General features: G+C 37.6%; 1 protein-coding gene across 2 annotated transcripts in view; it reads left to right on the top strand.

Moving 5' to 3' along the window:
- Positions 1–18,447, top strand: part of VPS8 (VPS8 subunit of CORVET complex) — a 305,525-nt gene that overhangs the window by 42,699 nt on the left and 244,379 nt on the right. For both annotated transcript variants that reach the window (XM_082840463.1, XM_082840464.1), the window contains 6 exons: positions 712–865; positions 968–1,027; positions 2,699–2,806; positions 7,891–7,971; positions 10,224–10,394; positions 17,905–17,979. In XM_082840463.1, the coding sequence (XP_082696589.1) occupies positions 712–865; positions 968–1,027; positions 2,699–2,806; positions 7,891–7,971; positions 10,224–10,394; positions 17,905–17,979 (649 nt within the window). The remainder of the gene's footprint in view (positions 1–711; positions 866–967; positions 1,028–2,698; positions 2,807–7,890; positions 7,972–10,223; positions 10,395–17,904; positions 17,980–18,447) is intronic.

The following is an 18,447-nucleotide window of genomic DNA, read 5'->3' as shown; positions in this document are numbered from 1 at the left end:
TTATTGAGCATCTCCTATGTGTAGGCATTGTTCTAGACACCAGAGTTACAGCTATGAACCAGGCAAGGTTGCTACTGCAATAGAACTTACATTCTAGTTGGGTCGGGGGTAGGGAGGCACAATAAACCAATGCATAAATGAAATAACTGTAGATAGTTATGAGTACTGTGAAAAAAATAAAACAGGTCAGTGTGCTGGAGTGCATTTGAGTATAATTTAGTAAGGCTTCTCTCCGAAGGTGACATTTGAGCAAAGACCTGAATGACAATCTGGTCAACAAGTGGAAAGATCTAGGAGAAGTGTTCCAGGCAGAGGGACGTTCAAGCACAGAGCCTTTGAGGTGGGCACGGCATGGCATGCTGGAGCAGTGGAGAGAAAGCAGGTGTGGCTGGAGCAGGCGTTTGTCAGGAGCAACAGTAGTGGGAGAGGAGTGAAGGCAGGAGCCAGATCATATAGGACCTTTTAAACATGGTGAAGAGTGGATTTTATTTTATGTACAGTGGCAAGCCATTGGAGATTTTTTAGGAGAAGGGTGATAAATCTGACCCACACATTAAAAATGACATGCCGATGTCATGTGGAGTTTGGATTGTTGGGGGCAGGAGTAACAATTGTTGGATTGTTAGGAGGCTTTTGTAGTAGGCCACGCTAGGGCTATAGCGCCTTGGAGCATTGCTAAGTTGATCTGACATTTTTTGGTTACATTTTCAGGAGAGTGATGGGAGTGAGGACATGTGAATCTAGATGCCTGTTCAGTGGTTCCAAGGGTGAAGTTTGCTGTATTGAGCCTCTCCATTCTAAGCCCGAGTTGAAAGATCATCCCATCACACAGTTTTCCTTACTGGCCATGGCATCCTTAACAAAGGTAGGTATATTTAGAAGATGAAGCTCATAACTTTAGAGGCTTTGAACACCCCAAATTTGAAAATTGCAGGGTGAATATTAAAATGTATTTTTTCCCCTAAAGATACTGGTCATTGGATTGAAGCCATCCTTGAAAGTGTGGATGACTTTTCCTTATGGACGGGTAAGTAAGCTTCTCCGTCTTATTGGTAAAAAGACCGTGTCAGGAGATTGGGGAGAATGACTTGCAAGTGGCACATTCTGTGAGGTTGTCAGAAAACTAGGTAGAATGGAAATCAGTGCTGCAAAGGTCACTGTCTGATTACCTTGATGTGACCAAAGCAGCATAAGCTGGTGACTACAGCAGTAACCTGGGGATCACAAGATCTGTACTTTTCTACCTTTATTCTGTTAAGTTTTTCTCTCATGAACAGCTGCTGCTTTGATAATGAACTGCTGATAGAGAACACCCCACCGTAATACCCAGCATGAATTGCTGCTGCATACTCTTTCCTTGGCTTCTTCTGCCTCTGATATTTTACTTTGGAGGATGATACTCCTCAGAATGTATTACGCACACCTCAATTTCCCTTTTCTTTTTCCTGATTGGTTGTTTTCAAAGAGTTGTTTTCTTCCTGTGTGTATATGAGGAGAGGCATGGATGGGATGGGATGGGATGGAGAATGATGATGCAGAACTGGTGATGCAGAAGACTGGTTCAGAAAGTAGCCGCTGTAATGAGGGAGCTCACTCTTCTGTTTTCTTGTTGGTACTCGGTGTATCTTTGGACCCCAGGGGAAGCAGGTCTGCCCTTTCAGCTGGCAAAACTGGCTTATATTGCCATTAACAGTTCTTAGGTGAGCTTCATTGGCTAATTGAGATTTATCATGGTAGTATGTGTTTACATCTTTTTGTATGTTTTTATTGGTGTTTTTTTCCAACATTTTATTATGAACATTTTCAAACAAATAGAGAAGTTGAAAGAATTTTACATTGAACATCTATATACTTACCATTGTGAAACTCTACCATTAGCATTTTATTGTATTTTATTATATACCTGTTTGTGCACCCATCAAATTATGTTTTTTTTAAATGTATTTCCAAGTAAATTACAGAAATTAGTACTCTTTTTTCCTAAATAATCAACATGCATATGATTAAGTACATTTCAGTATTTGTTGAAGTTTTTTCTTTGGTGTAACAATTTACGTACAACAAATGTACAGATCTTGAGTGTACATTTGCTGAACTTTGACAAGATGTATGTACTTTTGTAATTCAAACCTCTGTCAAGATGTGGAATATTACCATCCACACAGAAAGTTCCCTTATGACACTTCCCAGTCAGTCTCTGCTCCTTTGGAATTGGTTGATTGATTGATTGATTGGCTGCATTGGGTCTTTGTTGCTGCGTGCCGGCTTTTCTCTAGTTGCGGTGAGCGGGGGCTACTCTTCATTGTGGTGCATGTGCTTCTCGTTGCGGTGGCTTCTCTTGTTGCGGAGCAAGGGCTCTATAGATGCGCGGGCTTCAGTAGTTGTGGCGCATGGGCTTCAGTAGTTGTGGCTCGTGGGCTCTAGAGCGCAGGCTCAGTAGTTGTGGCGCACAGGCTTAGTTGCTCCGTGGCATGTGGGATTTTCCCTGACCAGGGCTTGAACCAGTGTCCCCTGCATTGGCAGGCGGATTCTTAACCACTGCGCCACCAGGGTAAGTCCCTCCTTTAGGAATTTTAATAAGAAATTAGGAGAAGTTTTATCAAGGAACACCAGTCAGATGCTGTTGTAAACCAGAGTTTTCCCTTTGTTTTTCTGTGTGTTAACAGTGATGACTTTTTTTTCCCTTCTCCTCACTTAGATGGATCCTTCCAGTGTTCCATTGCTGGCCTGGCACTTCGTGGCAGTGCATAATTATGTGAATCCCATGCTTGCCTTCTGCAGAGGAGATGTTGTTCATTTTCTACTGGTAAGTCCTAATATGATGCTAGATCTGTGGTAAAGTCCTTTATCATAAGATTATTTTTTTGATTCACCAGTAATTTAATATTGTGTCAAAGAAATATGCTATCATAATTCTTTGGAGAGAGAGTGACCTATTTAATGTTTATTGGAGGCTTTAGTGGTTAACATGGAAAACAGATGATCACCCTCAGTTCCATGCCTCTTCATGGTATATTTCTCAGTTCCATCTCCTTTGACTAATGAATAATTGATGGTTTATGTGTATGTATAAATATATAGATGTACATAGGTCTGTATTAATGGCTTACCTATCTACATATAGTGTATTTATTAGACAGCAAGTTATCATTGAGCACATACTATGTTATCTACACTGTAATGGACACAAGGCAATTGAAAGAAGTATAAAACTTAACTCCTTCTTTCACATAGGTTAAGATATGTTTTGAAAGGCAAAACCAGTATGTTCATTACTACTAGTGAGAACAGTTTAAGGATTCAAGTATGTGATGAGAATTTAAAAATTGATATAAGTTCAGAGTATGAAGAGATTTGTATAGACTAAAGAGGCTGTGAAAGACTTTATGAAGGATATAAGGCAGATACTAGGGAATTCCCTGGTGGCGCAGTGGTTAAGAATCCGCCAGCCAATGCAGGGGACACGGGTTCGAGCCCTGGTCCAGGAAGATCCCACATGCCGCAGAGCAACTAAGCCCCTGCGCCACAACTACTGAGTCTTTGCTCTAGAGCCTATAAGCCACAACTACTGAGCCTGCGTGCTACAACTACTGAAGCCCGTGCACCTAGAGCCCATGCTCCACAACAAAGACAAGCCACCGCAATGAGAAGCCCGCGCACTGCAATGAAGAGTAGCCCCAGCTCGCCGCAACTAGAGAAAGCCTGTGTGCAGCAATGAAGACCCAACACAGCCAAAAATAAATAAATAAATGAATTTATAAAAAAACCAAAAAACAAATAAAGGCAAATACTGTAGGAGGGGTGAATATGCATATTGGGGAAAATAAGATGAACTGAAGTTCTAGAGGTAAGAATGTGCCTGTGGAATCTCTTCTTGGGTTTCCTAGCTCAGTGAAGCAAGTACACCACTATCCACCTAGCTTCTCCAGCCAGAAATCTAGGAGTTACCTTTCAGTTACACTTCTCCCTTTATTTCTACTCTATCACACATCTATTGACTCTGAGTATACTTCCTCTTTGTCTCCCCCGTTGCTGCTTCCCACTGACATCTCTAGCCTAGGCTCTGGAGTAGCTTCCTGACTAGTCTTTGGCCTCAGTGTCTTTTTTTTTTTTTTTTAATTGAAGTGTAGTTGATTGACAGTGTTGAGTTAGTTTTTGGTGTACAGCAAAGTGATTCGGTTTATATACACACACACACACACACACACACACACACACACACACACACACACATATATTCTTTTTCAGATTATTTTCCATTATAGATTATTATGAGATACTGAATATAATTCCCTGTGCTGTGTGGTAGGACCTTGTTGTTTATTTTACATAGAGTAGTTTGTACCTGCTAATCTCAAACTCCTAATTTATCCCTCCCCCTCCTTTCCCCTTTGGTAACCATAAGTTTGTTTTCTATGTCTGTGAACCCGTTTCTGTATTGAAAATAAGTTTATTTGTATCATTGTTTTAGATTCCACATATAAACAATATCATATGGTATTTGTCTTTCTCTGACTCACTTAGTACAATAATCTCTAGGTCCATCCATGTTGCTGCAAATAGCATTATTTCATTCTTTTTTGTGGCTGAATAGTATTCTGTTGTATATGTGTGTGTGTGTGTATACATATATATTTATACACCACATTTTCTTTATCCATTCCTCTGTCAACGGACATTTAGGTTGCTTCCATGTCTTTGGCCTCGGTGTCTTTACATATGCCAACACCTCTGCCAGGAAAGCTGTGTGCTCTCTTCCACATTATACTGGCTCATGATTAGCATTGCCTTTCCTGACCTCCTGACCTCAGTTAGCATTTCCCGCTTCATAGACACCGATAAGACCTTTTTTGACAACATTCAGCATTTTTAAAATTACTTATCTAATATTTTTTTTCCTCACTAGACTGAAAGCTCTGTAAGTCTAAAACCAACTCTACTGCTCTATTCCAGCCACTAGGACAGTGCTTGTATGTAGAAAGTCCCTAATAAATATTTATAGAGTTAATGACAGGGAGAAACTTATTTTTGAGAATAAAGTTGAACATATGGCATGGATCTTGATTAGGGGTTGGCAAACTATGGCCTATGGGCCAGGTCTGGCTGGCTGCTTGTTTTTGTAAAGTTTTATTGAATACAGTCATGCCCATTCGGTTATGTATTATTTATGGCTGCTTTTGCACTACTGTGGCAGAGTTGAGTAGTCGTGACAGAGACTGTATGCTCTGTAGAACCTAAAATACTTACTGTATGGCCTTTTACAGAAAAAGTTTGCCAACCTCTGATCTAGATTATATAATAATTGACCTAGATTGGTAATGGGGAGCCATCACATGTTCTTAGGTAATTAAAGTGATGTGATTAAAGTGACATTTTAGGAAGAGCACTGTAGAAATAGTAAAAAGAACAGACTATAGGAGGTTGGAGGGAAAAGAAAGGTTTTGCTCTTGTAATAAAGCAAGTGTGAGGTCTTTAGACAAGGATGGTTGGTTGCAGTGAGAGCTAGGGATGGCATTTTGAAGGAAAGACAAGGCTTCTCATCTTAGTGGATCTGGGGACCGAAGGACATAAACGAAACATTGCATTTCTGCTTTGCATTTTAGAAGCATGAAATATTCAATGAGTTAGGGTCAGGGAAGAATTTAATGTGTTGGGTTGGAAGCGAAGGTGAGAGTCTCAAGTGTTGTATTGGGGAATGTCCTCTGGGAGGATAGGCAGTCCAGGTCTGGGGTGAAAATGAGAATTCCAGAATGGAGAAGGTAGTTGAAGCTGTGAAAATCAAAAGCGAAAGCATACATAACCTTGGTGGACACTCATGTAGGGGAAAGGAAAAAGAAAAGACAGTAGGAAAGGAGGATCCTATAAAGGCATCTAGAGGTAGGAGGGGAAATAGACCAGTATGGCATCACAGAAGATGAAGAAGGAGAGGCTTCAGGACATTATCAATTCCAGGGTAATACCAATGCCAAAGAGAGATCAAGGAAGAAGACTGAAGATAAGGTCACCAGATATGCAAGAAGTAGTTCTTTAGAAACTTTTCAGAGGACTAATTATCAGTGGAATTGAGGTGGAAGCTAGATTATAGAGCCTTGTTAAAGAAATGAGTATCTAGAAGAACAGACTTACACAATCATAGTACAGCACTTGGTTACAAGAGGAAAAAGAATGGTTAACTTTCTGGAAGAAGTTAATGAAGGGAAGGTGTTTTGCTTTTGTTTTTTGAAGATGGAAAAGTCAGAAACCTGTTTGATAGCAAGAGGAAAAAGTTCCTTTGAAAGGAGTGACTGAGTATGTTAGCAGGGGAGGGGTAATATTAAACAGCAATGGAGGGAGTAGGATTCAGAGTATATACAGGTGAAGTGATTTTGTTTAGCAAGGACTTTAGCCAATCTTAGAATAGTTAATGTTGGCATTGACCTTTTTGTTTACGAAACACTTTCAACATATGCAAGATATGGAACAATTTGGTGCTGTCTTATTTTCATTTTACAAATGAGGGAACTGAAAGAATAAGTGATTTACTCTTGGTGACTCAGCTGTAATAGTGGAACTTACTCTTAAACACATAGCTGTAGATCTTATGCTCCTTTTTACCAGAGCATTCTTTCTTACAGGGGAGGTGACTTAGGAAGTGAAGATGGGAGTACACAAAGGGCTCACACTAAATGGTCTCAGTTGTTTGTTAAGATATCTGGTGAGGTCAACACTGCAAGTGTTGGGACTAGAAGGCAAAGAGGAATTGTGACTTAAAGGGAAAGGAAGACATCTAGAAGACTACTGTGGAGAGTATGCAAGAAAACCCAGGTTGAACTAAACGTCATGAATTTCAGGCAGGTCATTGTGGTGTGTTGTTCTTCTTCAGTGCTCTGTCACCTTGGAGCATAAGTGGAGAGAGCAAATTATAAGGATGATTGAAGATTATAGAGAGTATATATATGCATATATAAGTAAAATATTGACACTTGAGGTTCTTTTGGGAAATTTTGGGCTGTTTGAGCTATAATAGTATCATACTTCACCCAAAGAAGTCTAGTCTTGTCACTGCAGCAGTTTTTTTTCTTTTCATGAACTTTTGTTTTACTTTTTTACATTATGCCACCAATCCCATTTTATGCTTTAACTCTGGCTAAATAGTCATTGACGTGATGCAGTTAGGTTTTTCTGAATTATGACAGAGTGAATATTACATACAGCATTTGCCTGTACAGACATACCCCAGGGATATTGTGGGTTCAGTTTCAGACCACTGCAATAAAGCAAATATTGCAATAAAGTGAGTCACATAAGTTGTTTGGTTTCCAAGTGCATATAAAACTTATGTTTACACTATACTGTAATCTTTTAAGTGTGCAATAGCATTATCTCTAAAAAAATCAATGTACATACCTTAATTTAAAAATACTTCATTGCTAAAAAATGCCAAAACAGTTACAATATTAACATCAAAGATCACTGATCACAGATTACTATAACAATACAATAATAATGAAAAAGTTTGAAGTATTGCAAGAATTACCAAAATGTGGCACAGAGACATGAAGTGAGCAAATGTTGTTGGAAAAATGGTGCTGATAGATTGATTGACACAGGGTTGCCACAAACCTTCAGTTTGTAAAACACATAATATCTGGAAGCACAATAAAGTGAAGTGCAATAAAACAAGGTATGCCTAAACTGACAACTAGACCACTGACCAGGTGTACTATGGATTTTGGTACAAATCATGATGTGAATGATTTTTTTCATTTGTATAGTTTCTTTAATTATCAATATTTTTGTTTTATGCATATTCTGGATGGAAATCATTTTCTTGGTGGATTGACTAGGTGAGACTTTAAAACGTCTCTCAAACAATAGCTGATATTTAGGTCGTTTTTATTTCATCATCAGGTTAAGAGAGACGAATCTGGAGCAATACATGTTACTAAGCAAAAGCATCTTCACCTATACTATGACCTCATCAACTTTACTGTGAGTATTATTGAAATGAAATATCCCCGTTCATTTTATGTAATTGTTTTGAGTCCATGTTGTATTAAGGCTACCAGGATTTCTGTCATAAATCATGACCTTTAGGATTATATAAAATGTGGACACAAGTGAAGTCCTGAGCTTCCCTGTGGTGCAGTGGTTAAGAATCCGCCTGCCAATGCAGGGTACATGGGTTTGAGCTCTGGTCCAGGAAGATCCCACATGCCGCAGAGTGACTAAGCCCCTGCGCCACAACTATTGAGCCTGTGCTCTGCAACAAGAGAAGCCACCGCAGTGAGAAGCCCGTGCACCGCAATAAAGAGTAGCCCCCACTCGCTGCAACTAGAGAAAGCCCGCGTGCAGCAACGAAGACCCAACGCAGCCAAAAATAAATAAATTTTTTAAAAAAGTTAAATCCTGCTTGTACTGAATAAAGTCTGAGGCTGGTGTGATGCCACATTATTTTTATTGCCTTTTAGCCTTATGTCCTGATTAGCTCAAAGGGGAGATCAGAATCATTTCTTCAGGATCATTGCCGGGCTTTCTTTGTTAACACAGTTTTGTACTTCTGAGTATGTCCTAATTGGTTCAGGAGTTCAGGAGCTATTCTTTATATGTGGCTAAAAACTTTTCAGAGTTCTCTCTCTACTGTGCATCTCAGTCCTGAGCAACTTTTGGTTTAAAAAAAAGAGATTATTTCTTTTTGCATCAGTTTTTATAATAGATGATTTATTAATTTATTTGCACATTGCCTTTCAATCTCATGTAGAGACTTGATTTAGCAATAATACTTTTTTTCATACACATTTCATGAAATAATTTTGTTCAACCTCTTCTCACGCGTATAAGACGTGAGTGTTTTTGTCATCACCAGAACCCCTTGTTGAAAATCATCTAACACAGTTTTCTAGAACTCATCATCATTGCTTCCATTTAAGATGTTTGAGATACAGCGCTTTAAAAAGCTGCATATGATTCTGTCCCTGGAAAAAATTTTCCCAACCACAGGTAGCCATTCTCCTGATAGTAGGACAGTTGGTGTTTTTCATTTGTCCTGTGGCTTATTCATGATGTGACCCCAAACTGCATTGCTTTGTAAATTACCTTTAAAAGGCTTGTTTACAGTGTGTCAACACTTAAAATTGTGAGGATCTAATCCCAAGAATAATTGCTAATCCTGCTAACATTTTTTGTCATTCTTTCTCTTTTAACCAGGTGACCTTTGAAAACATCTAAAAACTAGCACTAAGTTTATACAGGGCTGAATAATGTGTCTTTCCTAAACGATACTTTGTTTCTCAAAGTAAAGTAATCAAGAGAGCACCTTACAAAAGCTCTTTGTAAATGATTTGAGTGTCAAACTCTGTTTCCTGAGGGACAGTTTTTTTCTGGAAAACCAAACCCTTCCTGTGTAACACAGTGTTAAAGTATATATTCAACATAGTTAAAAGAAAATTGATCCATTTTCAACTTGATTGTTTTTGATATGATATTATGCAAATAATTTCTGATAACATGGGAAGAGTTCATATAAATAAACCAAAATGAATACCAGAGAGAGAAAGTACAGGGGAAGTACTTTGTTCTGGTTAATTTAGAATTCTAATTGAGCAGATTTTAAGACTTCATTTATTTCTTGGGAAGGGATTGAGATTTTTCAAAAAAATATTTTGGGGCTTCCCTCGTGGCGCAGTGGTTGAGAGTCCTCCTGCCGATGTAGGGGACACGGGTTCGTGCCCCGGTCCGGGAAGATCCCACGTGCCGCGGAGCGGCTGGGCCCGTGAGCCAAGGCCGCTGAGCCTGCGTGTCCGGAGCCTGTGCTCCGCAACGGGAGAGGCCGCAACAGTGAGAGGCCCGCGTACAACAATCATTCTTTGACCAGATAGGTTTATGAGGTTTCATTTGCCCTTTTGTTTGCAAAGTTGGTCACTTTGCTTAAGTCATTGTGCCGATGTACCTTTCAAAAACATTGATAAAAAACAGTATATCCCATAATATCTATTAGAGCTCTTAATTAGCCTTCTTTTACACTATGAGTCATTTTAACACCATCAAAACTCAATACTACGCTGTGCACCTGTCGTTCTCTGGGTTGTCACCGAGTAGTTCTTGCTGTGATTGTGGTGTCATCAAGTTATTAATTAAATGGATAAGGTCGTCAGTGTCATTTAAGTGAGTTGCCAAGCTTTTTTGCCCTGGGTGATGGTGTGGGATGGCCCTCACTTTTGTGTTGTTGTGTGCTTGAATTACAGTGGATAAACTCGCGCACGATTGTGCTCTTGGACAGTGTAGAGAAGTTGCATGTGATTGATCGGCAGACTCAAGAGGAATTGGAAATGGTGGAGATCTCAGAAGTTCAGTTGGTCTATAATAGCAGCCATTTCAAATCTCTAGCCACTGGAGGAAACGTGAGCCAGGCACTGGTAAGGGTAATCCATTATCTTAGTATTGCTTTGATAAACTTGGCATTTTGTTGTTGTTTTGTTTTAGAAATAGGAATTCGGAGGAGTTATCTTTAAGTCTTGAGATTTTTTTTTTTTAAAGCCACTAACTAGGTTGAAGTGGATGTGAGTGTGTTTGTAAGTATTCAGGAATGTGAACTAGAACAATAATTCCTGTTGTCTTCTACTTGGAAATGTGACTAATTTAATACCAAAGAATTTTAACTTTCATACTGAAATAATGAAATGAAATTGAAAGTTCATGAGAAAGAAATTGTAAAAGCAAGGTATTTTAGAAAGTTTATTATGTTGAGAACAAGCCTGATCGATTTAAGGAATAAATGACTAGAGAGACAGGTAGCCTATAAGGCTTTGGAAATATTTGGGTGATTAGTAAAGGCTGGAACAGGTATGGAGGCTGTAGCCATTAAAAGGCAAAGGTCGCTTCGAGAGAAAGAAAGATGATTCTGGAGGAATAGGAAATAGATGAAATGTAGGAGCCTGCAGAGAAGGAAGACACAAAAGTTATGATCTTAGTATTAATTTTACTATATTTTAAGCAATGACAATAATGGCCTTTAGCAGTTTACACAGGTAGTTTACAGTTAAATTACTTTGAATTGTGATCTCATGTTTCCTAAGCCAATAATCTTTAAGCGAGAAATTTAGACTTTTTGAGTCTTCTCTGGATAATTTCTTGAAAAAAGTAGTAATGAAGGTCATATATAATGAGTGTCTGCAGTATAATATCTAGCCATTGCTCAAATCTCCCTGAGATATTAGAGCATAAATATATGTGAAAGGGTCTTCCATATATATTTTCAGAATTTAGAAACCAGGAAAATCCAGGAGAAGAAATGGTAATGCAATAGAATTCACTAAAGTAAGAGTAATTATTGTCCCACACTTAGATATTTTCTTTTGTTTGAGTGGTTATTAAAAATACTGATAGACTTTGAACTTGCACTTTCAGCCAAGATGGAATAATGGGGACTGGATTTACTCTCCTGTCTGGAAAAAAATCAGTAAAAAAACCCAAAAACAAAAAACAATAGTTTTCAAGATATTAGTGAATTTGAAGATAGAGCAATAGAATCTATCCAAAATGAAGTAGAGAGAAAAAATTTAAAAAACTCTAGTGTTAGTGACTGCAGTGAGACAGCACCACTTAGCTTAATAAATGTGTAGTTGAAATCTCTGAAGGAGAGGAGGGAAAAAAATTTAAAGAAATAATGGTCAAAAACTTTCCTAAACTACAAACACAGAATTGCAAGAAGCTCAGTGAACCCAAGCACAAGTGAAATAAACATAGATTGATCCAAATGAATTGGAAAGAGGAAAATATTAAAGCAGGCAGAGTAAAAAGACACATTAAATGCAGAGGAGCAACAAAAAGTGTGAGAGCAGTTTCCTCATCAGAAACAAACTGCAGCAATCTCCAAAGAAGATATACAAATGACCAATAAGCAGATGACAAGATGCTCAACATCATTAATCATTAGGGAAATGCAAGTCAAAATCACAGTGAGATATCATTTCATGCCCACTAGGATGGCTATAATCAAAAAGACAGACAATAACAAATGTTGATTAGGATGCAGAAATATTGGAACTCTCGTACTTTGCTTGTGGGTTATGGTGCAGCCACTGTGGAAAACATTTTGGCAGTTCCTCAGAATATTAAACATAAAGATTGCATATGACTGAGCGATTCTACTCCTAGGTAGCTACTCAAGTGAAACGAAAACATATCTCTGCATAAACACTTGTACACAAATGTTCATAGCAACGTTATTCTTAATAGCTAAAAAGTCAAAACAGTCAAAATGTCCACTAGCTGATAGATAAACAAAATGTGGCATATCTGCGTAATAGAATGCTATTCCTCAATAAAAAAGGTGAACTGTTGACACATGCTGCAACATGGATGAACCTCAAAAATACTGTGTTAAGTGAAAGAAGCCATATGGAAAGACCATATACTCTTTGATTATATTTATATGAAATGTCCAGAAAAGGCAGGTTTAGAGAGCCAGATGTGGATAAGTGGGACTGGGACCAGGAGTAGGAATGAGGGTTGACTGAAAATAGGTAAAAGGTATCTCTGTGGAGTGATAGAAATGTTCTAAAACTGGATTTTGGTGATGGTCGAACAACTGTAAATTTACTAAAAATTATTGTATACTTAATGAGTGAATTTTATGGTATGTAAATTATACCTTAATATTGTCATTTAACGAAAGCAGTTGACTGTTTAAAACAAAAGGAATGTTTATGATATGTAGAAGTAATAGTGTGACGAAAATAGTACATAACAGCAGGGAGTGGGGGGAAGGAAGTATATTATTGTAAGGTTGTTAACAGTATACATCAAATAGTACAATATTATGTAAATGTAGACTGACATTAGTTAAAGCTGCATATTGTAACCACTAGAGCAGAAAAAGAAGTATACCTTTATAAGTCACTGGTAGCAACAAAATGGAATGTTAAAAAATATTAAATTCAACAAAGCATAAAAAAAAGAACAGGTAATACAAGTAGAAAACAATAAGATAATCGAAACCCAACTATATCAATAATCATAGGAAATGGAAGTAGTCTAAACATTTCAGTTAAAAGGCAAGGATTGTCAGACTGGATAAAAAAAGGAAGAACCAACTATATGCTGTCTACAAAAAGTTCATATTAAATACAAAGACACAGACAAGTTAAAAGTAAGGTGAAGGAAAAAGACATATCATGCAAACACTAATCATTAGAATGGCTATTTTAATATCAGATTAAGTAGATTTCAGAGTAGAGAATATTGTCAGAGATAAAGAGAAATTTCAAATTGATAAAAAAGTGTTAATTTGTCAAGAAGGCATAACAATCTTAAAGGTTTAAGCACCCAATAACAGACCTTCAAAATATCTGAAACTAAAACTAACAGATCTAAAAGGAGAAACAGACAAGTCCACAATTAGAGTTCGGAAATTTCAAAACTCCTTTATCAGTAAGTAATAGAATTAGTAGACAAAACCATCAAGGGTATAGAAGGCAAAAAAATCATTGACCAACTTGACTTAACTGACATTTATAGAATATTCCACCCAACAAAAGCAAATTACAAACTTTTTCAAGTGCACATGGAGCATCCAATAGATTGTATGCTAGGCCATAAAACAAACTACAGCAAATTGTTGAAGGAATCATCAGGGTAAATCTGGAGAAAACCCAAATATTTGGAAATTAAGTAACACTTTTATAAATAACCTATGAGTCAAAGAAGAAACCTCAAAGGAAATTAGAATATATTTTGAACTAAACGAAAGTGAAAATACAGCATATCAAACAGCTATGGTCTCAAACAGCTCATACCGCTCAATATCAAAAAAATGAACAACCCAATCAAAAAATGGGCAGAAGATCTAAAAAGGCATTTCTCCAAAGAAGACATACAGATGGGCAATAGGCACATGAAAAGATGCTCAACATTGCTAATTATTAGAGAAATGCAAATCAGAACTACAATGAGGTATCACCTCACACCAGTCAGAATGGCCATCATCAAAACCTCTACAAATAATAAATGCTGGAGAGGGTGTGAAGAAAAAGGAACCTTCCTGGGCTTTTTGTGGGAATGTAAATTGGCACAGCTACAGGATGGAGGTTCCTTAAAAAACTAAAAATAGAATTACCATATGATCCAATGATCCCACTCCTGGGCATATATCTGGACAAAACTATAATTCAAAAAGATGCATGCACACTAATGTTCATAGAAGCACTATTTATAATATCCAAGACATGGAAGCAACCTAAATGTCCATCGACAGATGAATGGATAAGGAAGATGTGGTATATACATGGAATATTACCCAGCCATAAAAAGAATGAAATACTGCAGCAACATGGATAGACCTAGAGATTATCATACTGACTGAAGTAAACCAGAGAAAGGCAGATATCATGATATCACTTGTATGTGGAATCTAAACAAATGATACAAATGAACTTATTTATAAGACAGACTCATAGACATACAAAACAAACTTATGGTTACCAAAGGGGAAAGAGGGGGACGGATAATTAGGAGTTTGGGATTAACATATAAACACTACCATATGTAAAATAGATAACCAACAAGGACCTACTGTATAGCACAAGGAACTATACTCAATATCTTTTAATAATCTATAAGGGAAAGGAATCTGAAAAAGAATATATATATATGTATAACTGAATCGCTTTGCTGTAGACTTGAAACTAACGCAACATTGTAAATCAGCTGTATTTCAGAAAAAAATTGTGGTCTATAATTAAATTAATTTTGAGGGTGTGGGACTTCCCTGGTGGCGCAGTGGTTAAGAATCCTCCTGCCAATGCAGGGGACACGGGTTCCATCCCTGGTCAGGGAAAATCCCACATGCCATGGAGCAACTAAGCCTGTGTGCCCTAGAAGCCCGTGTGCTGCAACCAGTGAAGCCCGTGCGCCGCAACCAGTGAAGCCCGTGCGCCTAGAGCCTGTACTCCACAACAAGAGAAGCCACTGCAATGAGAAGCCCGTGCGCCGCAACGAAGTGTAGACCCTGTTCGCCGCAAGTAGAGAAAGCCCACGCTCAGCAACGAAGACTCAACGCAGCCAAAAGTAAAATAAATAAATTTAAAAAAAAATTTGAGGGTAATTTATAACGTTAAATACATTAGAAAAAAAGATCTCAAATCAATTATCTAGGGTTCTATCTAAGGAAATAGAGAAGAGCAAATAAACTTGAAGTAGATAAAAGGAAGAAATAATAAAGATGAACATATATCAGTTAAGTAGGAAATGGACAAACAATAGAGAAAATCAAAGAACATACATTTTGTTCTTTAAAAGATAAATAAAATTGGGCTTCCCTGGTGGTACAGCGGTTGAGAGTCTGCCTGCCGATCCAGGGGACACGGGTTCGTGCCCCGGTCCGGGAAGATCCCACATGGAGCCTGCACATCCGGAGCCTGTGCTCCGCAACGGGAGAGGCCACAACAGTGAGAGGCCCGTGTACCGCAAAAAAAAAAAAAAAAAAAAAAAAAAGGTAAATAAAATTGATAAACCTCCAGTGAGACTAATCCAGAGAAAGAGAAGACACAATTACTGATATCAGGAATGAGAGAGGTGCGGTTGCTGTGGAGTCTAAAGATATTAAAAAGATAATATGAATAACTTTATGCCAATAAATTAAACAATTTTGGATGAAATGGAAAAATTCTTTGGAAGGCACAAATTACCAAAGCTGACTCAAGAAGTGAAAATCTAAGTGGTTGTACTTGTGTGGCTGTACATTAACTTGATTTCCTAAAAGAAAGTCCAGGCTCAGATAGCTTCACTAGTGAAGTCTATTATATTCAAGGGAAAAAATATCAATTTTACACAAAAATCTTTTTAAAAATAGAGAAAAAGAGAGCACATAATTCTTTTTATGACACCAGCTTACCTCTGATAATAAAACCAACGACATTACAATAAAGAATGCTATAGACCAATGACCTCATGAGCAGAGAAGCAAAAATCCTTAAAATAGTAGCAGATAGAAACCAGCAATGTATAAAAAGAGTAATTATGGTCAAATGGTGTTTATCCAAGTCATGCCAGGCTGGTTTAACATTTAAAAGTCAATGTAGGGACTTCCCTGGTGGCGCAATGGTTAAGAATCTGCCTGCCAATGCAGGGGACACGGGTTTGAGCCCTGGTCCAGGAAGATCTCACGTGCCACAGAGCAACTAAGCCCATGTGCCACAACTACTGAGCCTGTGCTCTAGAGCTCGCAAGCCACAACTACTGAGCCCACGTGCCACAACTACTGAAGCCTGTGCGCCTAGAGCCAGTGCTGCAGAATGAGAGAAGCCACCGCAATGAGAAGCCCGCACACTGCAATGAAGAGTAGCCCCCATTCACCACAACTAGAGAAAGCCCGCACACAGCAACGGAGATCCAATGCAGCCAAAAATAAATAATTTATTTTTAAAGTGTAATTCACTGATTTAGTTTATTGTAAAAGAAAGGTCATAATACCATCTCAAAAGATGTAGAAAAGCATTTCACAAAATTCTGTATCCCTGATAAAATTCTTAGCAAACTAGGAATAGAAGGGAACTTCTTCAGCCTGATAATAAAGAGCATCTACAAAAATCTTACCGCTAACGTCATACTTAAAGTGGTACTACCAGAAAACCAAACCAAACAACAACCAAAAAAACCCTGATTCTGATCTTCTAGAGGAAATACAGAAGCAGAGGAACATGTTAAAAGATTCCATGGGGATGCCATTAGCAAAATCCAGATAGTAGGAAACTATGGAATAAGTGTGCCAGCGTCTTCAACAAATAAACTTCAAGGAAAATAAAGGACCGTGAGAGATAGAGGCAAACTCTGTAGATTAAAAGAGACTTAAGAGATGCATCAGCCAGCTTCAGTGTGTGGCCCTTATTTGGGTCTTGATTTAAACAAATGAAATGTAGAAACAAAGAACAGAAACCTCAATAACATTTGACATTTATGAGACAATTTGAAATCCAAACACTGATCAGATATTTGACATGGAGGAATGATTGTTAATTTTTGAAAGCCTGTCAATGAAATTGTGTGGTTACGTTAGAAAGGATTTATTTATTGTGCATATTACTGAATTTTTGTAAATGAGATGTTCAAGATCTGAGATTTACTTCAGAATTTTTACTGTGTTATAGGGGAGTCAGTGGGAATATAGATGAAACAAGATTGGTGATGAAGTGATAATTAATGAAGCTGGTTACTGGCTACATTGGGTTCATTATTTTATTCTCTCTACCTTTGTATATATTTTTAAATTTTCATGATAAAAAGTTAAGAAAAATTACTAGTTATCAGTATTGACCACTTACATATTTTAGGAGATTTATAAATATTAATGTATTTAAGCCTCCCAGAAACTGCCTGGTTTTCAAAGATGGAAAAATGTAATTGTCAGAAGTTTGAAACTTGTTTAAACTCTGTCACCTGTTGGGTGACAGAGCCAGAATTTGCAACCAGATTTATCAGACAGGAGGTTTCGTTTCTATTTTGCTGGGCTGTGCTGACTTTCATATACTATGCTGCTTTATCTTCCTGTTTCCTCTTGTGTTTTTTTGTTGAGATTTATTTCAAAGAACTTGGAGGTACCATTTCAATTAGCCCTATTCTTTGCCAGAAGCAGTGACTACCTGTCATCCAGTAGTGGGCAGGTTGCAACAATTTTGCTTCAAATTTAGAAGTTGGCATGTTCTTCCCTTTACGCATTACTCTGAAAAATAAAGAGACCGTATATAAGCAGAGAATTACTTTTTGCACTTTGTCCTTCATGCCACTTCCACTGACAGACTGGCACTTGACTGACATTTTTTTCCCCCACTCACTTATGGGATGAAACCATGTTGTCTCTGTAATCCACATTCTTTAAAACTTGAGACTCCTAATGCATGTAATTTTTACCTTAAAATTTTTTTTTTTTAGGCTTTGGTTGGAGAGAAGGCTTGTTATCAATCCATCAGTAGCTATGGTGGTCAGATCTTTTATTTGGGGACAAAAGTAAGTACTTCCACTCTGTGACTTGGTATGCATTTGTGTCAGGTTAGTAGGGGCTGAAGGAGGTTGCTGGTAAAGAGGGCAGTGCATTACAGAATGAATACTGATTAGCAGTAATCGAAAACTTTTAGGGGTTAGATGATTTTTAATTAATTTTTTTTAAGATTGCCCCTTTATTTCATTATAGGTTATTATAAGATGTTGAATATAGTTCTCTGTGCTTTACAACTAATTAATTTATTTCCTCTACTTTTAGACATACTGTATTTTTACTTTTGTTTAGGTTCTGGTTTTCTTTGTTCAGAGGGATACTTTCATAATGTTCCTTCACATTTATGTTTTCATGACCAGGAAGATACCTTATCATTAATATTTGACATGTAATTAAGTTGTCCTTTAGCTTAGATCATCTTAGGGTATATTAAAACGCATTGAGACATTTGACTTAGAATAGGAACTTTTTGTATGTCA

This window comes from Leucopleurus acutus (genome assembly GCF_964270905.1).
Source record: "Leucopleurus acutus genome assembly, chromosome: 5".
NCBI classification, from domain to species: domain Eukaryota; kingdom Metazoa; phylum Chordata; class Mammalia; order Artiodactyla; family Delphinidae; genus Leucopleurus; species Leucopleurus acutus.
This window is presented reverse-complemented; position numbering and strand designations above follow the sequence as displayed.